The 28,000-nt window shown below is 53.1% G+C and overlaps 1 protein-coding gene across 5 annotated transcripts in view; it reads right to left on the bottom strand.

Moving 5' to 3' along the window:
* SEPTIN4 (septin 4) overlaps positions 1-27,145 on the bottom strand; it is a 65,902-nt gene extending 38,757 nt beyond the window's left edge. Inside the window, exons 1-4 of one of the 5 annotated variants that reach the window (XM_074974733.1) lie at positions 26,850-27,145; positions 1,738-2,055; positions 789-882; positions 155-241 (exon numbers count right to left, since the gene is read on the bottom strand). In XM_074974733.1, coding sequence (XP_074830834.1) covers positions 155-241; positions 789-882; positions 1,738-2,055; positions 26,850-26,918 — 568 coding nt within the window. In that variant the 5' untranslated portion in view covers positions 26,919-27,145. Of the gene's footprint in view, positions 1-154; positions 242-788; positions 883-1,737; positions 2,056-2,562; positions 2,596-26,643; positions 26,717-26,849 lie in introns of those variants that run through there. The other 4 variants (XM_074974730.1, XM_074974732.1, XM_074974731.1 and 1 more) reach the window with 4 other exon arrangements.
* Between the last annotated feature and the right edge of the window lie 855 nt (positions 27,146-28,000).

The raw sequence follows: 28,000 nt of genomic DNA, 5'->3' as shown, positions 1-28,000 counted from the left end.
CCAGCCTTTCCCTAAAGCTGCCTCCTACCAGGCACTGAGCTCTAGCAAGCCCCACATTAGTGCTCCCTGCTGAATGGGTCAGGTTGCTCCCTCCCTGCTGATCCCCTGGCTGCTCCCAGCTGGCTGGGACAGGGAAGGCTTTGGTCTCTCTTACCTTCTGCACTGAGGAGTTTGCGATCCCTGTACATGTCAGTGAGGAAGAGGCTGTTCACCAGGGTGGATTTCCCCAGGCCAGACTCTCCTAGGGGAAAGCAGAAAGACAACAGTTCATAGAGATCAGAAGCAAGGCAAGAGGTTTGGGTTCCTTTGGCCCCCATCAGGTTCCCAGGGCACATGCCAAAGAGACAGGATCAGGAACTGCTGCTCCAAAAATGAAGGCGGCACAACCCAGGAAGTGTGACCCCCCAACCCAGAGACCCCGTGTGTCCGGGATCCTCTGGGATTTCTGCCTCCTCCCCAAAAGCAGCAGCAGGACCATGGCTTACAGGGGAGAGGAATGGAAGACATGCATCTCTTCCACTGTGCTCTGCGGCTGAGTTCCCAGGACATGCTGGGCTCCTGAACACGGGAGTGTGAATCCACCTGCCCATCTCCCACAGTCTACACTGCTGGGGTCTCTTCTTCCTTCCTTCTCTGCCCACTTTCACCCAGCGTGCAGGTCAGTTCTGCTCCCGCTGTAGGAGGCAGCATTCTCAGCCTCTCTGCTTCCCCCACAGCCTGTCCCAGTGCGCCTGTTCCCAGGGGCCCCTTTAAAGGGCTGCTGGGTGAGGCCTCAGGGGTGCCCCTACCTGCCACCATCAGCGTGAAGTCAAATCCCTTCTTCACCGATTTCCGATGGACCTGATTGGGGAGTGTCGCAAACCCCACGTACTCCTTATCGTCCTGCAGGGGGGAGGATGGGGGGCATGTGAATCTGGAGTGCCACCCCTATCTCACTCCCACCTCGTCCCCGGGGCTCACCCGCCGTTGGGAGGGAGAGCAGTCAGCTGGCCCCGTTCTGTGCCCTGGCCCTTGTCGCCAAAGCCCTAAGCAGGCTAGGGCTCCCTCAGACCTCTGCACTTGGCAGGGATGCTCCGGCTGAAGGAGTCCAGAGCTCACAACGGGCAGAGGAAGAGCCTCCACTGATGATGACAGAGCCCATCTGCTGAGAGCGAGGCAGTCTGAATTCCCCAGCTTTGGGGCTTGCCCTCAGATGTGCCTGCTCAGGCTGGCTTTTCCCTGGCCAGCTGTGTACGGGATGCCTGCACCGCTCTCACAGGCCTGAGCAGGCAGACAGTGTCAGAGACCAGGACACGCAAGGCCGCCCTCTGCAGGGGTGAGGGCCAGCACCTGCATGTCACAGGGTACCCAGCCGCTGCGACAGTGCACAGCATCGTCCTCACCGCCTAGGAAGAGAAGCCAGGAGGCAGGGACGGGCCTTTGCACAGGGACTTGGACACTTTGGAGTCAATCCCGGCACAAGTCGAGTACCCTCAGCTCCAGGGAAGCCTATGCGAGGAGATCTAGGAGTGCTCGGCCACTCGCAGGCCCCAGGCTGTCAGGCACAAGGGATTTAGGAGCCTATGCAAGCCCTAGCCCTGGTGTGTAGGTGTCCTTGATCCCTGGCGTCTCGCACAGCGAACAGGCAGATCCTTCAGCAGATCAGAGCTGTACAAGCCACCTAACTCCCTGCTCCCCAGTAACCCAGAGGCTGGAGCTCCTCGTCAACTGAGAGGCTTTCCCCGGAATGCACCGTACCTCAGAAGAGTCGTATGGATCAAGCTTGCCCCATGGACTTCTAGGCCGCGAGGGGCTCAGGGGTGCCGGAGCTGCGATGTGCTGCTGAAAGTCCGGGGGCCGAGGCCGGGAGAAGGGCCTCAGTTCCTTCTCATCTAGCAGCTCATCGGCAATGGGCCAGGCTACACTGGAGAACATGCCGGGATCTACGGGCCCCTGGCCATGGGCTCTCTTGCCCTCCTCCGGTTCAACTTTCCTAAAGCTCTCGCCTGAAGGGAACTCCTTCAGGAACTGGGCCAACTCTGCCTCTTCCGAGTCTGCTTTCAGGAAGCGCTTTATCTGCAGAGAAGGGAGAGTGGGGGGAGGGAGAGTGGCAGGGGGAGATCAGGGGCAGCCAGGGGGAGCGGGGAAGAGAGAGGAGCACGCTGGTTTATGGAAAGTTAGACATGATGGAGCGAGGGCAGGTGGAACGAGCCTATGCGTGCCGCCCCGCTAGTCCCGGCGCAGGGTTTGTTACTCGCCTTTGCAGGTTACTTTCAGCTCAGGTGGAACTTTATAGGCTGGAACGCTCAGCAGCTGTTGTAGATATCTAGTGCGACCTGGCCCACCCCCCGCTATGAGTCGTTAGTGCAGGCGTGCAAGGAATCTGCTGTTAATAATCACATGCACCAAGGGGGGGCTGGGAGAGCATGAGGAAGAGTCAGGAAAGTGGTAGGATCTTCCTCGCACCCAGTGGGTTCAGGGCTCCCAGAGGTCAGGGCTGGGGATCCACTGGGGAGCGGTATGGAGATGGCCTAGGCTGGAGGGACATTCCCATGCACCTCGAGATACAGTTCAGACTCTTACTGCTTGCTCCCCGTGCATCTCAATCGGCTCCTCAGCACGCTCTGGGAGGCAGGGGCTGGCCCCTTTCCTAGGGACAGCAGGGACGGCCTGCTCCACTGCACAGGGCTGGGTCTCTTCAGGGTCTCCAGGAGCAGCTGGGCCCCCATCACACTCCGCTGCCTGATTGCAGCATGTGAGGGGTGAGAGAGTGTGGGGTGGGATGGAGAAAAGGAATCAAAGAGAGAAAAGATCAAAGGCAGGGACAGAAGGCAGCTGGCTGGGGAAACCCCACTAGGGCTCGAGCCAGAACCGCACAGCTCCCTGCGGAGAGCACAGCCGGGTGTGTCTGCGAGCCCTGCATGAGCTCTGTACTGGCACTGCCAGAGGAGATCAATGGAGAGGCTGCACTACCGAAGGAGACCGTTGGGGGTCACAAGTAACTGTGGGTGCGGGGCACAACTCAGCACTTGCTGCATCTTCAACACAGCACAGGCGATGGACACTGCAGGCGGTGATAGCCAGCCCCATCCCGCACACCCAACTCCTGCTGCCACATTTTGGCTTCCTCCTATCTCTTCACAGGCCTGGATGTGCCGGGGCACAGGGCTCCCATCACATCTGAATGTGCCCCATCTGCATGCCTATGCACACATGCGATGGGCTTGTCTGTGTGCCCACTGGCTGAGTCTGCCGATCTCTATGCGGAGGTCTGTATATATGGGCATGTGCACATCATGGAGATGAGTATCTGCACTGCACACGTCCCTGTGTGCACACGGGGATGCCTGTGTCACAGATAGGTAATTGGTCAGGGCTGATTTCACCATGCACACACAACCCGACAATAAATACCTCCATCGACACTAATCATAATTTACAGCTAGGCAAAGTAAGAGAACTGCTGCTTGAGGGTGTATCAGAGTGGCTGGAAGGAGATTTACTTGGTATATTTTGACATTGGATGTGGATAATTTGTGTGTTAATTTGTGCTTTAACTTTCTGAATCTCAACATCCGCTGTCATTAAATAATTAGTCTGACCCCCCCAGAACTTCCTGCAACTGTGAGCATTTAAATATCAAAACAGCTTAAAACTAAACATTGCCATTATCTGCTGCAATTATAAAAACCCAACTGCCCAGCCCAAGCAAGAGGTTAGAAACATAAGTGAAACAGGCTGGCCTCACCCTCTGCAGGGTTCTCCAAATTAGCTTTGTCCCATTTCGCTGAAAAGGCCCAAATAATCCCACTGACACCCCGCAAAAAGGCCTTTCAGCTCCCCCGGGGAGATGGCTCTGCAACCTGACCGAGCTCAGTAAAGCTGATATTGGATTGTGTGGCTGCATGCGCTGGGAGCGTGTGGCTCCATGTGTCTGGCTGCACATGCAAGCCCCTGTGCGTATCTCCCGTGTTCACACACTCACCAGCATGCGACAGAGCCGCATTATGGAACGTGAACGTCACGGCCAGACCAAGGGTTTGTTCCAATTTTTGCTCAGTTTGGGGACCACCCAGAGACTTTCGCAGGCCAGGCCCAGGCCTCTCCCCTGCAGTGGTGAAGCTCCCCATTCCTGTGCTGAGACCACAACAGCTGAGTGGGCTGGGGCAGCTGGCAGTTCCTGCTCACCATTTCAGGCACACTACTCAGCGCAGGGACCAGGGAGAGTAGCCCACGGGGCTGACTCACATCCTCGCTCCCCGCCTTCCCCAGCAGAGAACAAGTCCTGTTCGGTGCCCCGCATAAGGCAGGCAGTGATGGAGAGCCCGCTGTCCTGTAACCGGGGAGCACCAGGAATAGCAGCCACAGCAGAATGGCTCAGGAAAGGATGCCACTCCTCCCATCCCTAAACGGCTCCCCAGGACTTAGAGCCCAGGAGGAAAGGTTAAGCAGGGGCCTGGCCTGCATGCCTGAGGCACCCACAGGGCCCTGCATGCACCTCAGCGGGAGACAGCATGTGCAATTACCACAGGAGCCAGCCCTACCTGAGAATGGTGCCCAGCCCGGACCGGGCCGCAGATAGCGCAGCAAGGAGCAGCTACGTCACCTCTTCCCATTCCCGTGCTAGCAGGTTTACCCTTCACCCTGGAGAGCGCAGGCTGTCACCGATGCATGTGAAATCCCTGCGGGACTGGAGAATTGCCTTCCTCCCTCACTGGGGTCCCGGCCCCCTGGGTCGGGGCAGCAGGGGGCACTCCCATTTCATGACAGTCCTGATACCCACCATAGCCACGGCCAAACGACGGGAGTTCCCTCGGCTGTGGGAGGAAGCCTCTACGCACTTGCCCTGGGCCCTCTCCAGCCCTCTGGCACACAGCCCTGCTCAGTCACTGCCCTAACCTCCAAGGTGCCTCCTCCATTCATTCCGCCCCCCAGAGCTTGCTGCTGACATTTCCCCAGCAGGGGGTCCCCCACCCCAGCGGAGACCGTGCCTGGGCCAAGCGCTCGGCTCTGCACCCACAGTCTGCCCCGATGGTAGGGCTAGGCTCCAGCCTCCGCCCAGCCTGGGCCTGCAGCTCCCTGTGACAACGGGAGAGGGGGACAGACGGCTTGGGAGCGGGGAGGAGCTGGGCAGAGCCCAGAGGAGAACACAGCACACACCTGAGCTGTCGCAGGTCAGCAGGCTCATGGCTTCTGGCCCAGGAACTGGGTGCCTCTGGCCTCCACTGACACAAGCTCTACAGCCCCTTTACAAGGCATCCCAAGCAAGGAGGGATTCCCTGGAGGGCCACCATGGGAGGCAACAGCCCTGCACCCAGGGCAAAGTAGCTCTCCAGCACCCAAGAGCCCTCTAGAGCATGCAGGAGCCCCCCCCCCCCCCCCCCGCTCTCTGCTACCTGCGTGAGACCTGAAGGGGGCCTCAGGCCAGATTGGAAATCCCTCCCCACCTTGGTTCTCTCCCTCCCAGCCTGGAAGGTCACTTCCTATTGCCATGTCAGATAGATCATTTTACCAGACAAGAGCCCAGAGCCGGGCCAGCAGAGCTCAGAGCCCGGAGAAGCTTAGCTGAGCGAAGGATGGATGAGCCAGGGCAAGGCACAGAAGGGCTATAGCTGTGAGCTATAGCTGAAGTGAGCTGTAGCTCACAAAAGCTTATGCTCAAATAAATTGGTTAGTCTCTAAGGTGCCACAAGTACTCCTTTTCTTTTTGCGAATACAGACTAACACGGCTGTTACTCTGAAACCGCTCTTTACAATGTGCAGCACCTTTCTAGGCCATTTTCCCCAGGTCCCACGCGGGATCCTGGCCTGGATGCATGAAGTCATGCTGACTGTAGCCCCAGGTTCGCCAGCAAGCTCCTCCACGTGGCAGCTGCCTCCACAGCCTGGTGTTTTTAAGGGCCAGGGAGTGCTGCCAGCTGCCCTTTGGACTCCTGTCCTAGGAGAGACAATGCGATCGACAGCAGCTGCAGCCGAAGCTGGAGGCAGTATGTGACTCAGAGAATTAACCGGCTGGGCTGCACCAAAACCAAGGTCATGCTGCTTCCCGGGCTCCCCTGCCTTGCTCAGGGGCCTCTCCTGCACCAATTCCCCACTGCAGGGTTCTCAGCATGTCACACCCAACCTGCTGTTCCCATTTCCTCTGCTAAGTCACCTGAACACCTCTCCCCGATGCCTCCTACAGGCAGCAAGGAGCCGTCTCCACAGGGGGCTGGAAGAGGTGGAATTGGGGTCGCTGTGGGTCCCCTCCCCCAGCAATCCCACACCATCTAAAGCAGAGTTTGTTATTACAAATCAATGCCCTTCATTATGTTTGTGGAACTGCAGCATTCCCTCCCCCCGCCCGGCTGCACGCAGGGCCTCGCTCCCTCTCCACCCTTGCAGAGGTCACCATGCAACAGGACAGTGTTTCGCAGCACACTCCCTCGGTGCTGCAGCTCTGTCTGTCCCATGGCCGGGCGAGCAGGTGCTCCTGGAAAGGCTGCTACCATGCTGCAGGCTCAGGCCAGGCCCCCAGCCATCTCCTGAAATGACGCTGTCCTGGAAGGGTGAGCGAGCAGCCCTGGCCAGCTGGCCAGTCTGTGCCAGGCTGGTGCAGCTCACCACGAGCCCGTCTGGGTGCTCGCTCTGCTAGCTGGGCTGGTCTCTCCGGACGTCTGCACGGCAATAGAAGACCCACGGCCCAGCCGCCACTGGCCTGGGTCAGCTGACTCGTGCTGGGGCTGCAGAGCTAGAAAACTGGCAGGTAGATGTTAGAGCCCAGGCTCCAGCCCAAGCTCAGAGACTCCATCGGGGGCAGGAGCGGAGGGTCCAGCCCAAGCCCAAATGTCCCCATGGCTGTTGTGAGCCTCCCAGCCCAAGCCTGAGTCAGCTAACCAGGCTCTGAGACTCACTGCCAGGGGGTTACTATAGTGTAGATGTACCCTCAATGGTCACTCTCAGCGGCTCTAACCCCTGCTAGGGCTTCCCTGGCTGGGTTCCCAGCTGGCCACGGGAACGAGTCCACAAAGTAAACCCCGCAGACAGACACAGTAGGTCCCAGCAGGCTGTGCCGAGGGGGCAGACCCTTCCTGAGTGGGTGCAGGCTAGAAGGGAAAGGGAGGAGAGCTGGGAGGGTGCAGCATGAGAGAGGAACAGGACCAAGCCCCTTGAGATGGGAGTGGGGAGAGAATGCAGGGAGAAGCGTCTCTCCGCACAGCATAGTGAACGCCCTGGACAGAGGGCCCTGGCTGGCTTCCCGGAGAGGCACTGCGGGGTCAGCCCCCAGGACAGCATTTAGGGCAGCCTGAGCCACACACATGACCCCCCCCACACACACACACACGCAGCAGGGGCCCAGGAGGACGTGGCTGGATACTCTCTACCTGCAGCTCGCTCTTCGGCTGGGCGCTGGAGGCCATGTCTGACCCTGGGGATGTCCGTCCAAGGGCGAAAGAGGATGCAAATGGGGACGCGGTGCTGCTGGGGCTCATTAAGACGGGCCGGGGATGGCCCTGGCAGAGCTCCGCCCTCCCAGAGAAGCTGAGCCCGGTGGCTACGCGGCAGAGCTCAGGGAGCTGCCACTCCAGAGGTGCGCATGCTGGAGATGCCTGCGCAGGGCTCTGCCATGGCAGTCGCTGGCGCACAGGGGGGGCAGCTGGCCTGTGGCTCCCATCGCGGCCACCGTGGCTCAGCCACATGCTGCCCAGCTCGCTGGCAGGAAAGCAGGAGCTGACGGGGCAACTTGCCAAACAGTAACGCACGTCCAGAGCCACCCAGCCGTTCCAGGGAGCCACAGACACTGCCGGGGGCGGGGGGGAGGAGAGGGGTTCTGAACAGAGCCAGGGACAGAGGCAAGAAGATATCCTTATCCCCAGTTCAAGATGGGGAGGCCAGGACAGCTAGCCCCACCACTGGCTCAGGACAGAGCAGGACAGACAGCTCCCCCCCCAGCCCAGGCTGCGGGGCGGCTTTGGGCTCCTTCGCTTTCACTCCAGCACCACTCTTGGCAGCAGCTGGCGGGGTGAGGGGCAGCCCTGCGGGAAGGCTGGAGAAGCAGCGGCGGATGGTGCTGACCTGACCCGAGGCCACTGGGAGAGAACAATCTGGCAGAGTCCGTGGAGGCCTGGGCTGGAATGTGCAGAGCATTTAACCAGGCTGCGCAAAGATTAATGGCTGAAGAGTCAAAGCCCAGGAGGCAAACCAGAAAACTGGCTGGGGAGCAGGAGCCAAAGGTGAAGCCCCCCTGCTGAAAGGGCTGGCTGAGGGGCTCCCGGGCCCTGTTGCTGGGAGCTGCAACCAGGCTTACACACGAACCTGCTGCCTTCACAGATCATTATTCAGGTAGCAGTGTCATGCCCAGGGAAGTTAGGAAACACCAGAATTACGGTTTCCTGGGTGACCCTAATTCGGCCTCCTTGTGTGTCTGTGCTCTGAGACAGCCTTCGTTGCACGCCCATGCTCGATTCTTCCCATAGGTTCCTGCCTCCCTCTGCGCCAGGACAGACGAAGGGGCAGCTTGCGATTCTCTACCCTCGTCATTCAGGGCGCGGCCTTGGCGGTACCAGCACCTAACCCGGAGTCTGCCCTGTTTCCTTGTGGGCTCTCCCATGGGCGCTTGCTCAGCCCCACAGTATCGAGTGTGTCACTGGGTGAGGAGAGCCCAGCATCACCCCAATTCACAGATGGGGAAGAGACAAAGGGAGTGGCCCCATGCAGGGAACCAGTGACAGAGCCGGGATTCGCACTCGGGACCTGTCCCTCCAGAGTGTGCTGAGAGATACTGAGTGCTCCCAGCTCCTGCTGATGGCAACTGCAGCTGGCAGTCAGCAGCCCTGCAAAGCTGAGCCCAGCTCACTAAAGAGGCACACAGATAAATGAGCCCCCCCCCCACCCCAATCAATGGCTACACTCCTTATGCAGGTGGAAGGGAGGTGGCGGCGTAGGAGCCCCACCACAGTACCACCCCAGGGGAATCCTGAGGGGGCAGTTATGGTGGCTTTCTGGCTGCTTTATGCAAAGTGCAGGGCAGCCATGGGCTTGGGCTGAGTTAGCTCTGATTGACAGCAGTGGGAGTGAGAGGAGAATCAGGCTGGTTTTACAGGACTCTCAAACTGGAGACAGAAAATAGTGATGAAAATGCAACCAGGCTCCAAAGGATCCGGCTGGTGAGCTGGCAGACAATGCAGTGGGGAGCCCTTGGGACTCAATGGGGACTGTGAGACCTTCTCAGAGAGTAGGGTTTGGGGCCTGCGGAGAGGCTCTATAACCATTTACTTGCTGCCAGTGAGAGCCTGGCTGTAAGGCCCATGGGCAGCATACAAAAGCCAAAGGGCTGAGCCTGGTGTTGCAGAGGGGACTTGGGGGTCATGGTGGGGATGGTGTCCCTGTTTGCCAGAAGCTGGGCATGGGCGACAGGGGATGGATCACTTGATGATTCCCTGTTCCGTTCATTCCCTCTGGGGCACCTGGCATTGGCCACTGTCAGAGGACAAGATACTGGGCTAGATGGACCTTTGGTCTGATCCGGTGTGGCCGTTCTTATGTTTTTATAACATTCAGGGCCCAGAAAGAGCAGTGGGAATCAGTGGCACTGCCCAGTGTGAACGGAGTCAGCTTCCCACCAGATGACATGATGGACTCCAAGGGCAGCAGAGATGCAGATAACTCAGCTCTGTCGGTGTGTCCACACTAGGAAAGGAATGGGAGTTCTTCCCAGCCACTGGTTGGCCTGTGGGGCGATCCTAGTGAGGAGAAGGCAGTATGCACACAGTTCACCGCACTCTGCTAAGACGTGACCACTGCCTTGTCTTCATGAGGACTTTACCCAGTGTGAGTTACCGCAGCTTTTCCCGGAGTGTCTGAGTTATGGGGGCTCCAGTCAGGAAAAAAGAAGGGACTCTGCGGTGACAGCAGGGGGTGGAGGGAAATGATTCACTCTATGAGGAAACCAGGTGTAACGATGCTGGTTCTGGCGGGACACAACTGAGAGTGTCAATTCAGGACAAATTGCTTAGAGCAGGGCAGTTACAGCCCCAGGCTGGGGTTTCTATGCACACCAAGGCAAACCAAACCAGCCAAACAGAGAAGACTTTAGTTTTACCCCACTGGCTAACCACAAGTCACACAAGCAATTCCCTTAGACACTCCAGTTTACCAATATCACCACCAGTGCCACTCGTTATGGGGACAAATGGTTATGAAAACCAATACTCCAGTAAAAGAAAAAAGGTTCCCTCGATCCCAAAGGACCAAGCCCCAGACCCCGGTCAATATACAAATCAGATCTTACCACAAATCACGCTGTTGCCAATCCTTTAGAATCTAAAATCTAAAGGTTTATTCATAAAGGAAGAAGATAGAGATGAGAGCTAGAATGGGTTAAACGGAATCAATGACATCCGGTAATGGCCAAGTTCTTGGTTCAGGCTTCCAGCAGAGATGGAATAAACTGCAGGTTCAAATCAAGTCTCTGGAGAACATCCCCAGCTGGGATGGGTCTTTCAGTCCTTGGTTCAAAGCTTCAGTGTAGCAAAGTCCCTCCAGAAGTCGGAAGCAGGATTGAAGACAAGATGGACGAGCTGCAGCAGCTTTTTATAGTCTCTTGCCATGTGGTCTCTTTCTTTGTCCCAAGGACGAGCTGCCCAGCACATGGCCTGGAAACACCTCAGAGTTCTGTCCTTAGGCAGGTCCCTGCACACCTTGCTGAGTCCCGAGGCGTGTCTGCCTTCTCTCAGTGGGTCAATTGTATAGCAGATGGTCCTTAATGGGCCATCCAGCAGGCTAGGCAGAGCTGAGACCAACTTGTCTGGGGTGTCACCCAGAAGCATAGCACAAGTTTGAACTACAGACGGTACAGAGCCAATATTCATAACTTCAACTACAAAAATGATACACACATAGACAGCATAATCATAACCAGCAAACCATCACCTTGTCTTAGACACCTCATTCGACGCCTTTTATATAAGATTTGGTGCCACTACAGGACTTTGGTTGCAACAATGATCTGTACGGTCCCAGATTATGTCAATAACACCACACCCTCAACGCAAAATTGATGCAGGAGGGGATGACACAAACATCGCTGACTGCATCCCAAGAGCTCCCCATCCTGGGGTCTGTCTTACTACAGCGAGTATTGGGTTAGAAGTTGTACAAGAAATGGTTTATCAAAGTCATGGTCAATAACATGATTGAATCTCTTTACAAACTCAAGGTAAAACTTGGTTAGAACAATAGTGGATGGGATCTGCTTTTCCAGCATGGTTCCTGTATGTCTCATGTGATCTTGCCAAGAGCTAAAGAACATAACTATTTTATCCATACAAGCTCTGGCAAATGTTTGGAACCTAATTAACATCAACTTAATGTAGATATTACTGTAGTTTACAGTACAGGAATCTTGGCATTTAGCCATGAAAGCAATATGGCAGTGTGCCTCAGTTTCCCTTTTCATACAGCACATCAGGTTTGGAATGTCTTTTCAAAAGTTCCAATACCGTTTACAGCTCTTAACTGTGAACCATCAGTATAACAAGGACTTTTAACACAAAGTGTGTTCTCATGTATTCCTTTTACCACGTTCAAGGGATTTTCCAAAAGATTAGGCATATTGTACATTTTTACAGTTTTTGGTAATAGCAACATATTAGTTACCAAAATTACCATGAGCAATAACAACAAATTCATTACAAGTGTCCATCTACATTCATGTTTGTTATTCCACACCTTTGGCTCAATACTATTGGGGTTTGGGCCTTTTAGGGTTAGCCTGTGGCTTCCCTTTGCAAAATTAAGGTCTCTTTTTCCTCCTTGTCCTGAAGGATCAAACCCTGATTTCTCTTGCGTAACAGAATTCACTGGCTGATTGGGTGTGCTCTCTGTGCTAACAGCTATTAGCAAGTCTTTCTTCTCCCAGTAAGTCAGGTAATTTGCATTCAAACAGACAGGAGCCTGTTCACCAGTTTTCAGATCCTTCGCTGCTACCAATTCCAAGGCTGGACTCTGTCTGAAAGAGAAACCATCCATTTTCACTAAAAAGCCAGACTCAAGTTCTGCTGTCCTTCCCTTACCAACCTCGGCTTCCACATGGAATCAGATGTTAAGTTCACTGAGAGACTACAGGTCATATCCAAAGTGTCTAGAGATGAGAGTAGACCTGCCATCCCCTGCATTCTCGAGAGATTAACTGCCCAGCTGTTCTACTCTGCAGACTCAGCTACCCAGTCTTCCCTCTGAACCTGAGACACAGACTGTTCACTCACACAATCAGGATGGAGACATTCCTCTCTCAACAACCTTGTCTCCCCAACAAGCTGGCCAAACCCAGCCACTTGGTTATAGGACTCTTCAACTTCCTTAACAGCTTTCACTCCATCTGAGACCTTTTCAAAGCTCTCCACACTGGATCTTTCAAAAGGAAAGTCAGTGGATCCATTCACCACAGAAAATTTCTGGCTGTTAGGAACTGAAACTTTCTTGGTTAAGTTTCAGAGTAGCAGCTGTGTTAGTCTGTATTCGCAAAAAAGAAAAGGAGGACTTGTGGCACCTTAGAGATTAACAAATTTATTTGAGCATAAGCTTTCATGAGCTACAGCTTATGCGCAAATAAATTTGTTAGTCTCTAAGGTGCCACAAGTACTCCTTTTCTTTTTTCTTGGTTAAATCACTTTCACACCCTTCAGTTGCAGTAAACTTGCAAAGACTCCATGAGGATTCCTTTCCCTAGAAGCTTTTCTAAGCAGCAATTCAACCCTCACAGAAATTCTGCCTTTACCCTCTTCACCTAGGGCTTGCTCTAGAAGAACACGTCCCTGAACAACAACAGAATCATTCTGGGTCTCCCTTACATCCAGAATCACCTCTGAGCCAACTGCACTATTCTCAACCGTCACAGGCTGAAAGGCCCCTTCTGTCTGCTCCACAGACAAAGAAGAGCGGGAGACACTTTCTCCTTTCCCAGACACACAGCTTGGGATCTCATTTCCCTTGTCCCAGCACACAAGGCTATTCACAGACAACTGCTTGGAGACCGGGGTGGCTCCCTCCACAGGCAAGTCAATACCCCTGACAGACACAGGCACATTTCCTTCACTGTCACAATTCTCCACCCAGGTAATAGGTAAGGTCCAGGGACACTCATCTTCCACTCTCCTCACCTTCCCACCCTGCTGACTAGACACAGCCATCAGCTCACAAGGCTGCCTAGGCTCATCCCAAATCTCCTTCCCAGGCACATTGCCACTCCCCACAGATAAACTGCTCCTCTTCTCACTACCCTGAGCTACCTCCAGCAAATCAGTTACCTTTTCCAGGTTCACTTTTATAAGCTGTGCTAGCCAACAATCCATCACCCATCAAAAAATCTACCCTTTCCTTTCTCAGTTAGGGCTTCAACCTGACCATCCACTTTAATCTGCTCCTGAGAAACATTGTCCTGACCAATGAGTTCTTTCTGTGCTTGATCTAATTCCAGAGTCACCTCTGAGACATTAGACAGACAGTCAGAAACTTCATTCACAGACAAACAAGCTACTTTCCAAACATAAATTTTGGGGAAAAACCCTCCACAGACACAACTTTGGGATTCATCCTCTCCTGTGCCTGGTTTGTGTTAACTTGACTGAACATAGCTTTAATATCATTTCCAATCATAAGATCCTTAGGGACTGTGTTCTTCACTCCCACAACCATGGTGCCCTCAAATCCCTTCCATTTAAGGTGGATTTTAGCCAAAGGCACCCTGACAAAATACTCAGATAGGGCTACCACAGTTACATTTTCATCTCGCCAATAATCTTCCTCCCTGACAAGACTTGCTTTAACCAAAGTAATATCTGCTGCGGGGTCCCTCCATGCCATACACCTTACTCCATTCACTTCTGCCCTGCTAATAAACTCTGCATTATTTTTCCCATATTTAGCTTTAATATGAGTTTTAAGGTCAAATTCTTCAGAGACCACAGAAACAGCATTTGCACACAGGGCACCAGCGCTGGGCTCTGTGTGGCTTGCCTGTGAGTTTATAATAACAGGATTAGCATTTGCCATGGCATTTGGGGTTGCTGGTTTTGGGCTGCCCTTCAGGGTTCGGCAATCTGGTCTCATGTTGCCCAGCACACCACAGTGATAGCATTCAACCTGTTTATTCTTGTGGTGAGAGTTCCTACCCTCTGGGCCCCCATGAGCTCCTTTATAAGAGTCAGGGCCAGGTTTACTTTTAAATCCTTCCCTCCTCTTGAACTGGGGAGAACGGTGATTAATTTCCCCCTGGGGTTTATACCCTTCCCGAGCCCTGTTTTGGGTATGGGCATCTGCAATCTCTGCAGCCCGTAGGACTGACTCAGTCCCTATCACACACAGCTGCTCTCACATGGTCAGGCACGATGTCTAAGAACTGTTCCTAAGTTATTAACTCCAGCAGTTTTTCAAAACTGCCATGCGTCTTTGCTCCCACAACCCACTTTTTAACAAAACCCATCAGCTTATGAGCACATTCTACAAAAGTACAATCATTAGACATTTTAAATTTTCTAAACTTAACCCTGTAAGAATCAGGAGTAACCTTGAACCGCCTCAACACAGAATCTTTAAACCGCTCATAATCCAAGGCTTCTTGTTCCCCCAATTCATTAAATACCTCCCTGGCTTTCCCCGTTAGCCTGGTCAGAAGGACAGGCATTCGCTGATCATCGGGGATCCGGTACAGATTGCAGAGGCATTCAGAAGTAGACAAAAACTCCTCTATGTCCTCAGTATCGTTGTAAATGGGACACATCCTCTCCCAGTTCTTCTCGTGGCGGTGGGGAAGTGGAGTACCAGGTGGCGATGACTTTCTCCGCTCTTCCGTGACTTGGAGCTGAAGTCTGGCCGTCTCCTGTTCCATCTCGTCTCCTGTTCCATCTCGTGAGTCTCCTGTTGCCCCTGTCAAGCTTTCTCCTCAGCCACCAGCAGCTTCAGACGCCCCTTAGGAGCTTTTTCTTCTCTCTCTGCCGCCTCTTTCTCTCTCTCAGCAGCTTCTCTTTCGAACTCAGCATTCTTTTGCTTTTCCACCAATCGAAGATCTGCTAGATTCCGTTCATGCTCAAGTTGCAGTTTATTTGTTGCCTTTTGCACTCTAATTTTTTCTGCAGCTTCTGTAGCCTCAGCTAAGGGCTGTGCTCCTGCCTCCTGACCACTGGCCACTAACAGGTTTCTCAGTTCTTGATTTGTAGCTTTCTTTCTAATGCTTATTCCCTTTTCTGAGCACAGATCTTCCAGGGCTTTTTTGCCAAGGCCCTCATATGCTCTTTGCTCACCCATTGCAACTGCTCTTTAACCAACCCAACTCTCAATACTAAAATTCAAATTTGGATAGCGTGGGGTTCTGACCCAAAGTTTAATTGACCTGGTTCTGTGGATCCAAGCACGACTACGCCACGGTAATGATGCTGGTTCTGGCGGGACCCAACTGAGTGGGCCAATTCTGGACAAACTGCTTAGAGCAGGGCAGTTACAGCCCCAGGCTGGGGTTTCTATGCACACCAAGGCAAACCAAACCAGCCAAACAGAGAAGACTTTGGTTTTACCCCACTGGCTAACCACACGTCACACAAGCAATTCCCTTAGATACTCCAGTTTACCAATATCACCACCAGTGCCACTCGTTATGGGGACAAATGGTTATGAAAACCAATACCCCAGTAAAAGAAAAAAGGTTCCCTTGATCCCAAAGGACCAAGCCCCAGACCCAGGTCAATATACAAATCAGATCTTACCACAAATCACACTGTTGCCAATCCTTTAGAATCTAAAATCTAAAGGTTTATTCATAAAAGGAAGAAGATAGAGATGAGAGCTAGAATGGGTTAAACGGAATCAATGACATCCGGTAATAGCCAAGTTCTTGGTTCAAGCTTGCAGCAGTGATCGAATAAACTGCAGGTTCAAATCAAGTCTCTGGAGAACATCCCCAGCTGGGATGGGTCTTTCAGTCCTTGGTTCAAAGCTTCAGTGTAGCAAAGTCCCTCCAGAGGTAAGAAGCAGGATTGAAGACAAGATGGACGAGCTGCAGCAGCTTTGTACAGTCTCTTGCCATGTGGTCTCTCTTTCTTTGTCCCAAAGACAAGCTGCCCATCCCGTGGCCTGGAAACACCTCAGAGTTCTGTCCATAGGCAGGTCCCTGCACACCTTGCTGAGTCCCAAGGCATGTCTGCCTTCTCTCAATGGGTCAGTTGTGTAGCTGATGGTCCTTAATGGGCCATCCAGCAGGCTAGGCAGAGCTGACACCAACTTGTCTGGGGTGTCACCCAGAAGCACAGCACAAGTTTGAACTACAGACGGTACAGAGCCAATATTCATAACTTCAACTACAAAAATGATACACACATAGACAGCATAATCATAACCAGCAAACCATAACCTTGTCTTAGACACCTCATTCAACCCCTTTTATATAAGATTTGGTGCCACTACAGGACTTTGGTTGCAACAATGATCTATACAGTCCCAGATTATGTCAATAACGTCACACCAGGGGACATACAAACCCCTTCAGGCAAACAACTCATCCCTAGGGAGAGATCAGTCATGCACCACTGGCATGACAGCTGGGACGAACATGGCCCCCTAGCCATGTGCAGCAAGTTACTTGGGAAAATGACTGAGGCAGAGTCATGGGGAGTTAGACGGATTCTGTTTCTGGAAAGGATGGAGAGGCCTGGTGCAACAGCTTTCTCCTTCTCCGAAACAGCCTTATGTCCACACAGCCCCATGCCCTCCCAGAGTTGGCACACGCTCAGGAACACACGCTTACAGTCCCTCACCCACAAGCAAAGGCAGGCCTCTAAGCTCTCTCTACATCCAGCACCACTGAAAGGCAGCCACTTCTGGGGTGGAGGATGGACAGCACAAAGCACAACAGTAGGGGCAAGCTGGCCTAGAGGGCCAGGTCACCCTCTGCTCTAAAGAACAAGGTGATGGCTTCTTCAGTGTCCATGCTGGGCGGACAGGGCACCTGAGGAAAGCTGAGCTGACAGCCAGGGTCTCACCCTGGTTTGGGGTGGCAGGGTGGGGAGTGGAGCACTCCATCTTACACAGGAAAAGCAATCAAATCATGACGCTGAGCACTTCCGCAATCCCTCCACGCAGGAAGCTGACAATACCTTACAGACGTTCACCTGCTAAGCCCTCTCCCGCACTGTGGGACAGGATCACGATCCTCATTTCACACATGGAGAAACTGAGGTACAAAGAGGGGCAGTGACTCGCCCAAGGTCTCCAGGGAATCAGTGGCAGAGATGGGTCTAGGAGGAGCACAATGTCCTGACTCCCAGTCCGGTGATCTGACCTCAGACCATGCTGCCTTTATGAGCCCCATCAGCACAGCAAGGGGGGACGGGGGAGCGGACAGAGCCATGGTCCCAGCCAGCCTGCAGCAGCTGTTTGTAGTGATAACAGAAGCGCCTGCCATCTCAGCTCCTGAGCTTGCTCCATTCCCAGAGCAGAACTAACCCCCCCATCCCCAGCCCTTGGGTCTCCCCTGCCAGGGTTCAGGCCTGCAGCAGACCAAGCAGCTGGAAGCAAGAGACTGGGAGCAAGAGCCACCCTGAAATGTACTCCGGTTCCCTGCAGAGCCAGACCTTTCAGGAGACAGCAATGACGCCAGCACACGGGCAGCCACCAGAGATCCGCTCAGGCTCGCCGACAGGAGCCACTCGTCACTCATCAGCAGTGAGAACGTGCACAGCCGTGGGAAGGCTCATTGTCACTGGGCACAGCGCCCCTGGGCACGGAGACGACAGTCCCACTGTGCCCAGAGAAAGCAGCGAACGCCAGAGCCTACCTGCTCCTGCTGACCAGCTGCCTCCACAGTCTCTTACCACCAGGGCAGCCCCTGGCTAACGCCGAGGAGTTCCAGCCTCTCGCTGGGCGGGCTTCGCTGCTCACGCCGGGTGGAGGGGCAGAGCAGGCTGCAGACAGCTACCCCTGCTGGCCAGTCCAGCCGGGGCTGTTTCAGATGGGTACTTTCCGGGAGAGTCTGAAATGTCTCCCAACGGTCACTGATAACAGCAGCACCACCAAGGGACACAGCTCTTTTCATCCCAAAACCATTTACAAACATACACAAATGTAGCAAACTGATATGCAAACGCTATACAGATCATGTACAACAGTGAAATGCAGCCACCTCAGGGGTGGAATGCAGCGGCAGTTTAACAGTGCACAGCACCACTATCCACAGGTCAGAGTAGACAGTGGAAAGTAAGACCCCAAGGAAATGGCAGGGGTACGTTGGTTGGTAGTATGTAACCCTCCAGGTTGGCATTTTCTCATGACAGCAAGAGAAACCCCCTCCTGTTGGGAAGTATGCCATGGGGTTTCTCATGCCCATCAGTGGGCAGAGCCTCAGTTTCATATCCTGTTCAAAAGCTGGCACTATCGTCTCTGGCCGCTGATGACGAGAGTTGAGTTCTTTGCCCCCCATGCCCTGGGTCCGGAGGCTCAGCTATCCCAGCAGATTTCATCCCCTAGGGTAAACTGGATTTTGTCTCTATTTTGTTAGCAAAGAGCATGGGTGGGGCTGCCTCATAAACAAAAGTGCACGCTCACTAATTACTGGTTTCAGAGTAGCAGCCGTGTTAGTCTGTATTCGCAAAAAGAAAAGGAGGACTTGTGACACCTTATTTGTTAGTCTCTACAGTGCCACAAGTCCTCCTTTTCTTTTCACTAATTACTGTTATTACAGCCCCAGCATCTTGGGATCATCATACTGCCCCCCATCTCGCTCAGCATGAGGTTTGAATGACAGGGTGTCCCTAGCCACACGTGGGATCCAGATGTGAATCCAGTAGCATGACAGCCACTGCTGCCTGGAACTAAAACAGCTCTACTTCATGACTCAAGACAGCTATTTGTTCCAGAGGAACATGAGCAGGGAGAGCATCTCGCTGCCCTGACCTCCTGGGAGTACAGGGGCTCCCAGCCCCGCGACTCAATCATTTCCCATCTCTCGGTCTCTGGCATGTTGGGGTCCCGTCCTTTTGCAATGTCCAGCTAAGCCTGTTTGAAACACCATATGTTGTCTCCCTGACCTCATTCGGTGGGCACACCTGGAGGGACAGAGGCATACAAGAACAGACAAACAGAGAGGCTCCCTTAGTCCAGTATCTTGCCTGACAGGGATCGATACTGAATGATTCACTAGAGCATGGGAGGATATTACTTCCTGCTCCCAGTGATGTCATGAGGCATGAGTATTGACAGCCCTTCTATTTTATCTTAGCCCTGGTCTACACTACGCGTTTAGGTCGAATTTAGCAGCGTTAGATCGATTTAACCCTGCACCCGTCCACACGACGAAGCCATTTTTGTCGACTTAATGGACTCTTAAAATTGATTTCTGTACTCCTCCCCAACGAGGGGATTAGCGCTGAAATCAACATCGCCAGGTGGAATTTGGGTTAGTGTGGACGCAATTCGACGGTATTGGCCTCTGGGAGCTATCCCACAGTGCTCCATTGTGATCGCTCTGGACAGCACTCTCAACTCGGATGCACTGGCCACGTAGACAGGAAAAGCCCCACGAACTTTTGAATTTCATTTCCTGTTTGGCCCGTGTGGCGAGCTCATCAGCAGAGGTGACCATGGAGTCCCAGAATAGCAAAAGAGCTCCAGCATGGACCGAACGGGAGATACTGGATCTGATTGCTGTATAGGGAGATGAATCCGTGCTATCAGAACTCCGTTCCAAAAGACGAAATGCCAAAATATTTTAAAACAATCTCCAAGGGCAGGAAGGACAGAGGTTATCACAGGGACCTGCAGCAGTGCCGCGTGAAACTTAAGGAGCTCAGGCAAGCCTACCAAAAAACCCAAGAGGCAAACGGCCACTCTGGATCAGAGCCCCAGACATGCTGCTTCTATGATGAGCTGCATGCAATTCTAGGGGGTGCCCCTACCACTGCCCCCCCCGTACATGGACTCCTGCAAGAGGGGAGTCTCACGCAACAGGGATGAGGATTTTGGGGATGAGGAACTGTGGGATAGCTACCCACAGTGCAATGCTCCGGAAGTCGAAGTTAGCCACGGTACTGTGGACGCACTCTGCCGACTTAATGCGCTTAGTGCATTAGTGTGGGGACACACACAATCGACTATATAAAACTGCCTTCTAAAAAATCGACTTCTATAAATTCAACCTAATTTCATAGTGTAGACATTCCCTTAGTTAGGGTCACTGCAGATACTATTCTTCTCCACGGGATGGCTGAGCCTTTATTAGACCTCACTAGTGACTTGCCTCAACAACGCCATGTTGCAGCGTTTCACCAGTTAGTTACGTGCCACGTTGAAAACACTTCCTTCCATCGCCTTTTAATCTTAATGGCTCCCTTTACCTCATACTATGTGATGGGACACACAGGAGCAATTCTTGGCCTCCACTATGCCAGTCAGCAGCCCCCGGGAGACACTGTGGCCAAAAGGGCTAATGTGATCCTGGGATGCATAAACAGGAGAATCTCGAGTAGGAGTAGAGAGGTTATGTTACCTCTGTATTTGGCACAGGTGCGACTGCTGCTGGAATCTGTGTCCAGTTCTCGTTTACACAAATAAAAAAGAATGTTAAATTGGAGAAGGTTCAGAGACGAGCCACAAGAATGATTACAGTGAGAGACTTGAGGAGCATGAGCTGTTTAGCTTAACAAGGGAAGGTTAAGGGGTGACTCGATCGCAGCCCGTAAGTACATCCATGGGGAACGGAAATGTGATACTAGAGAGCTCCTCAGCCTAGCAGAGAGAGGTCTCATGGGATCCAATGGCTGGAATTTGAAGCTAGACTGGAAACGAGATGTACGTTTTTAACGGTTGAGAGTAATTACCCATTGGAACAACTTGCCAGAGGTTGTGGTGGATTCTCCATCACTGGCCATTTTAAAATCAAGACTGGCTGGTTTTCTAAAAGCTCTGCTCTAGTTCAACCAGGAATTAATACAGGGCAGGTCTCTGGCCTGTGTTATGCAGGGGTCAGACTAGATGATCACAATGATCCCTTCTGGTCTTAGAATGTATGAATCATTGTATTTCACACTTAACCCATTTCTCTTACTCTTCCTGTTCCTCAATGGTACAGCCCTCAGCTTGCTAATCTCCTTGCCTGGTAGCCCCTGCCCTAACACACACACTCAGCCATGTTCATTGTTCTTCTCCGGGTCTCCAATTTCATCTGCATCTTTTCTGAGATAAGATGACTCTATCCGCACAACGATGTACCCTCAATTCAGATGGCATTCTAATCTTTTGTACATTAACCTCTATTCCTTTTTAATACAACCTGCCATCACACCCCCTCCTGACAACAGCTAGCCCCTGAGCACATCTGCCCTGAACTCTCCCCATGGACACCTAGAATATTTTACTCCAGTTCACCACTGTCCAGCCTGTCTGAGTAACTGAAATCGCACATTCCTAGGTCTGTGACCTTGCGACGACTGCACCGACTAATCTACCATCAGGTCACCAGTTCCTTAGCTTTGCCAGGTCACTTTGTGCCTTTTCAGGATCCAATCGAGCCTTAAATTCTCACTAACATCATGTTACCACCTTGCTTTCCATCCCCAATAAACGTTCTGAGCACCAGCACTCCTGAAAGGAGCTCAGTGGCAGGCCCTGTCTAGGCTGGGTTTGCTCAGGGCTCCCTCTCTCCTAACCAGTTTTTAAGCCACAGCAGGTCTTCCCCTTCCACGCTGTGGCATCACGTTTCCTCAAAGTGCTGCTCTTTTGTGAGCAGCAACCCTCCCATGGCACTGCAGCGCACAGCATTTCCATCTCTCAATAATTCCAGATTGAATGAGCACAGTTTATAAGCATGGACGTTCCTAACTGCAAATACTCAAACAGCTCTGGAAATCAAGCTGGAATCTTTTCTTCTTACACATCAGCACCCCTGATATAAGGCCTGAAGACCAAATCAGGCCCACAACGACACTTGTGCTACCTCATCTAGCGTGGGTTTGCAAAGGTGTGTAAGCAGAGTCAGGATGAGCGCTACCCTGACATCTGGTGGCGAGTCGTGGTGGGTTGTGGAAAAGAACTTCAGGGGCTGATCTCATTTGCATAGGCACACCCACCCTGCCTAGATGACAGGTTTCAGAGAAAAGGAGTACTCGTGGCACCTTAGAGACTAACCAATTTATTTGAGCATAAGCTTTCGTGAGCTACAGCTCATTTCATCGGATGCATACTGTGGAAAACTTTTGCTCACGAAAGCTTATGCTCAAATAAATTGGTTAGTCTCTAAGGTGCCACGAGTACTCCTTTTCTTCCTGCCTAGATGGTCACTTTGGCTGCTGTGGGATCCTCAGTTTCTTTGTTATTGGGGCAGGAAAAATAAAGTGTTATTATCCTGATTATGTGAATCAAGGACTGTGGAACTGTACTTGGCCTTTTGTTATGATGGAGGGACTCACCATCAACTAAGCAGCACTCGCTAGGCAAGGGTCATGGGTTCCAAAACTTAGTGAAGGGAGAGCAGCTGGGGATAGGTATTCATGTGTAGTGGTATGGGCCTCCTGGTGAGGGTCCTACATTCCAGTTGCACTGTCTCCACTGTGGACTATCAGAGCTAATTTTGATTCCAATAGGAGTCTAGTTACTGGCTGCTAAGCTGACATCACTTTGGGCCAATGGTGCACCAGCACTGAGGCTCCCCTACTACAAGCTGAAATCACTAAAGAGCTAAAATTACTAAGAGCTGAAATCATTGAGTGTTGTGTTAAGGGGGTGGGGGAGGGGTCTGAAGCTATATTGTGGAGTAGTTTGTGGGATGGCTGGAGCAGTTCGTGGCACGGCTGGTGGAGCGGAGCAGTTTGCAAGACAGCTGGAGTGGCTCACAGGATGGCTGGTGGAGCAGAGCAGAGCCCCAAGGAGAGGTGGGGCAATTGGCTTCGGCCACATAAGGTGCCCCTTAAACTGCCCCCCCCCCCCATCTCCACCCAGGTTGGGAGGTAAAACTCTGAAGATAAACTTTTGAACTCTGGGGCTGCACTGACCAGAAACAGAGACTTTTGGGTTGTTGGACTTTTGGGACTTTGCGTGACTTTTGGGTTGCTGGACTCAAGAACCAAAGGCCCAATTTGCTGGGGATGGGTTTTTGCTCATGGGTTGTGTTATGAATCCTGTTGGTGGTGTTTCCCTAACATAATGCCACATTGCTTCTCTCCGTTATTAAAAGGCTTTTGCTACACTCAGACTCTGTGCTTGTAAGCGGGGGTGGTATATATTTGTCCCAGGTCACTGGGTGGGGGCTCGAGCCAGTTTTGCATTGTGTTATTGGACTGGAACCCCTAGATACTGAACCCGGCCCTTGTTGCTGCCAACTCTGACGGGCAGAAGGGTTACAGGTGTATTTCACTGGAATTTACTAAACAACTCTGCTGATGATGCAGAAGAAGAAATAGAATCCAGCTCTGCTAACTTAGCTGGGGCAGCTCTCCAGGGTTAATGGGGATAGACTCCAGCTTCCTCTCCCATCACTGGGCTGGCTGGGCAGGGCTAAGCAAGGAAACACAGTTCTGAATTCACATCAGAAAGCATCTTTTTACACAGACCCTTTTCAGAGCACACTTGCCCTTCAGTAGCCCCTTGGGAGAAACTTGCTCACAATTTTATAAATTCAATTCACCAATCTGATTTTAAGTCTTTCAGAAAGTGTGACGGGTTTCTAACCTGTACGCACAGCCTTAGAGAAGCCAAGCCGATTACAACACATTCCTCTAGCTGCTTTTTATCCTCTTTAGTGACTTCACTATTTGTCCTGGTACTTAAACATGGCTCACTGGCCCCTAAATCCTGCATGTTACCTTTGATCCATTGTCGAGATGGCTACAATGCTGTCTGCCTGGCAGCCAAGCGGTTATCGAATGCTACATTGCATATTTCTAAAGGGTAGGTCAGATAGCTCCACAGGTAGTTCTGACAGAGCCACTGGGCAGTAATCCCTTTGGGGCAGAACTCCACGTTCTGCAAGGGAATGCTGTATTTCAGGACAGCAGTCTGGTCTGTACTATGCAGGAGGTCAGACTAGATGATCACAGTAGTCCCTTCTGGCTTTGGAAGGGAATCGAAGAATCTATATACATGGTTATTAACAATGATGCCACCAAGCCCTGTTGAGTGCCGTGTAATTTTGCGAGCTGCCTATTCTCCTTTCTCTGACATCTCACCTCCTCCGTCTGTGAGGAGTAAGGCCAGGGCTGGTATTTCACCCACCACTCCCTGTGGTGAAGGCCAATGGAAAGAGGGGCTTTCACTTTTCTGCCGTCCCCTTAACCTCTCCAACTGCCTCCCTGGATCCACCAACTCTGCCACAGCCTTCCAAATTGTGATATCCATCAAACGTTTACTAGAATTTTACTGTTTTGCCTATTTGTTCTGCAAGTTTCCTTAGTCTCCACCTTATGTTTTACCAGGGAAACATGTTGCTCTCAGACAGGCCTCATTTGGGCTGGATTTCTATGTTTAAAGTGCATTTGTAGTAAACCACAGTAACCCCTTCTAGCTGTACACATCTGCGTGAGGTGGAAAGCCAGCTCTGTTCATTTTACTTTTACTATAGAATTACGAAAGCACAAGCTGGATGCAATTCTGCCTCCACCAACAGTCAGAGAAGTTCCCACGGCAGAACCTTTTGCTTGGTGCCAGTGTGCGTAGCAGAAACCACCAGCTCGGCTCCCATGCTGAGCGCCCGGTGCTGATGCTTGCAACACCAACTTTCGATTTGCAAATTGCATCGATTTGCTCTCAAAGTCTTTGATAGTAAACACCAGTCCTATGGGACCTATTCTGCACTGACTTTTCTAATTGCAGCCACACTCTAATGCACTCTACCCTGGCCCATATACACTCTTGCATAAGTTGCATTGGTCCCTGGCCCTGTGCCTTGTCCTGGCCTGGAAGATCAGCTGCCTCCTACCCAGTCCGGTGTCACTTTGGTCTCAGGAGATTTTGAGGAGAAAGGGACAGCAGCTGAAGGGGCAGTAGCTAAATGCTCCGGGAAACAAACTTCACCTTGGAGCCCATCTCCCAGAACAGACCTTCTTCCCTTCCAAGAAATGGGTAAACAACTTCCCAGTGACAGAACAAGGGACACAAACTGACAGAACTCAACCTCCCCTGGTGCCCAATGCCTGCTGGTGCATACGGTCACGGCTGAAGGAAGCAGGGTCACCTTTTGCTGCCAGGTTCCTGGCTTGGGTGACTTTGAGTCACAACCCGAATATTAATGAGCACGAGTCACATGACCCAAAGGGACAATGTGTTTCCAGCCCTGGTAACTACAGAGCAGATCCTGTACTGGGATTTCCTTTGAGGCTGTCCCCAGCTCATATTCCTTTGCCTGAAGCTAGTCAAGAGCTTTAGCAGCTGCATATATCCTTATAGCTGCCCCAATCCCCGTGCCATGCTACATGATGGAAACTCCAGGGATTTCGATGCCTGGGGCAATACGTTAATAAAGGCAAGGCACTTCCAGAAGGCTGTCACTGCTTTTCTGTGTACTCCTTCCCCTTTCCGGTCCCTTGTGCGATTGGATGGAAGGGGGCGCTGCTCTGCATGTTAGGTATGCACTGCAGGAGAACGGTTATAGTTTGAACTATAGCTTTGATCTGTATTTCTCCTTCAAGGGCTCCCATGCCAGGATGAGGGCTACATGTAGGTGCCCAGACAACATGGTGATGGGCACAGTATGAGAAGCTAGATGGATTGCAAGGTTGCACTGATCTCTGTGTGCCTCTCTCTTCCTGGGGTCCCATCCGCAGGCTGGCATGGTTTCTGATAGCACTGGCTGCTGTGCTTGTGTTTTGCTCCCCAGGTCCCTGTTAGGAATATGCTGGGAACTGTGGTAGGAACCATCTGTGTCTTTCTCTCTCCTGTGGTTCATGGGGGGGGGGGGGTGTCACGTCCTGCCCCGTGGGGCTGACCCCTGTGACTGTTTCTCTCGCATGGGCCCTGCCTCCCTCCCCCCGAGGTGTTTTGGATGAGGATGGATGCGTGTGTGCCATGAGCCTCATCACAAGGTGGGCGCGGGGGTCAGTGTGAAAGGTGGCACTGACCTCGGGGTGTGAGTCCCACCCAGTACCATGGCACCTCTCTCTCCCTGCTCTCTGGGCAGACTCCCATGCTGGGCCGAGCTCGAGCGCCCACTGCTTGGAGCTAGTGCTGATCTGCCCTGCCTCTTCCGCCGGCCCAGGTCCCCGCAGGTGGCTGGAAGGATGAGGGAGGAAGCCGGGGGGCTCTGACCTGCACACCGCTGCGGCGGGAGTCCTGAGCCTTTTCAAGGCAGGTGAGAAGCTGCCCGCGGGCCAGGGTAGGGCAGAGACTTTGGCACCTTGCTCTGCTTCGCCTCCAACTTCTGCAAGCCCAGCCCGGCGCCGGGCGGTCCCACACTCACTGGCCGTGCCCCCCCCCGGCTCCCAGCGCCTGGCGCTGGCCAGCGGACCCCAGCCGGCACTCCCCGCCCTCCGAGCATGCCCGGCCAAGCGGCCCCGGCGCTCCCCGGCCTGGATGGAGCCCGCTGCCGCAGCGCATCCCCCACCTAAGGGCGCAGCGCCTGGCTCCCGCAAGGGCACGAGGGGGTCTGACTGCAGGTGGGACCCCCAGCGCCCCGCCCCGCCCCGCCGCGCCGGGCGGCCGAGAAGCCAGGCTCACCATGGCGCAGCTCCGGCGGCTCCGGGGATCGCGCACAGGCTGCTCCGGCCGGCTGGGAGCGCAGCGCAGGGGGAGCCTCGGCGCGGCTGGCTGCAGTCAGCGGGTCACGTGGCCGGAGCATGCACCGCCCGGCCCGGCCCGGCTCGGCTCGGCTCGGCTCGCCTTGAGGGGGCGGGGAGCTGGCCAGCCGCGCGGCGCGGCCCTACCTGCCTCCTTCCGAGGGCTCCCGGCTCCCCATCGTCGCGCCCGCTCCGCCGCGCCCGGCCTCCTGCCATGGGGGTCGGGGACACGCCAGACTCTGCCCCCGTTTCGGGGGCTCCAGGCGGCGGTGGGGGCCGCTCCTTTGTCCTGTCCGCACAGGAGGAGCCAGCTCTCTTCTGAGCCTCCGGGTTTTTTTTCAAAAGCACCTGAGTGATTTAGGAGCATTTGGCATGTGATTTATGCCCTTGGGCGCCTGAACCCCATTGAGAACCAGTGCTGCGCTCACTCCTGAAACTGGCCTTAGGCCCTTAAGTCAGCCAGGCACCTGGGAATGTTACCCCTCGCCTGTCAGCCCCGCCTCCTGGCTGCTGAGCCTGGGGGTCCCCATGCATTGCTCCAGAGGACCAGCAGTTCCTGGGGGCAGAGCCTGGTGGAGTGTGGGAGGGCATCACAGTGGCCATACACATCAAAAGGGTCCAGGTGAGATTTGGGAGACAGTCATAGAATCATAGAATATCAGGATTGGAAGGGACCCCAGAAGGTCATCTAGTCCAACCCCCTGCTCGAAGCAGGACCAATTCCCAGTTAAATCATCCCAGCCAGGGCTTTGTCAAGCCTGACCTTAAAAGCCTCTAAGGAAGGAGATTCTACCACCTCCCTAGGTAACGCATTCCAGTGTTTCACCACCCTCTTAGTGAAAAAGTTTTTCCTAATATCCAATCTAAACCTCCCCCATTGCAACTTGAGACCATTACTCCTCGTTCTGTCATCTGCTACCATTGAGAACAGTCTAGAGCCATCCTCTTTGGAACCCCCTTTCAGGTAGTTGAAAGCAGCTATCAAATCCCCCCTCATTCTTCTCTTCTGCAGACTAAACAATCCCAGCTCCCTCAGCCTCTCCTCATAAGTCATGTGCTCTAGACCCCTAATCATTTTTGTTGCCCTTCGCTGGACTCTCTCCAATTTATCCACATCCTTCTTGTAGTGTGGGGCCCAAAACTGGACATAGTACTCCAGATGAGGCCTCACCAGTGTCGAATAGAGGGGAACGATCACGTCCCTCGATCTGCTCGCTATGCCCCTACTTATACATCCCAAAATGCCATTGGCCTTCTTGGCAACAAGGGCACACTGTTGACTCATATCCAGCTTCTCG

The sequence above is a fragment of the Natator depressus genome, chromosome 17 (assembly GCF_965152275.1).
Source record: "Natator depressus isolate rNatDep1 chromosome 17, rNatDep2.hap1, whole genome shotgun sequence".
Taxonomy (NCBI): domain Eukaryota; kingdom Metazoa; phylum Chordata; order Testudines; family Cheloniidae; genus Natator; species Natator depressus.
This window is presented reverse-complemented; position numbering and strand designations above follow the sequence as displayed.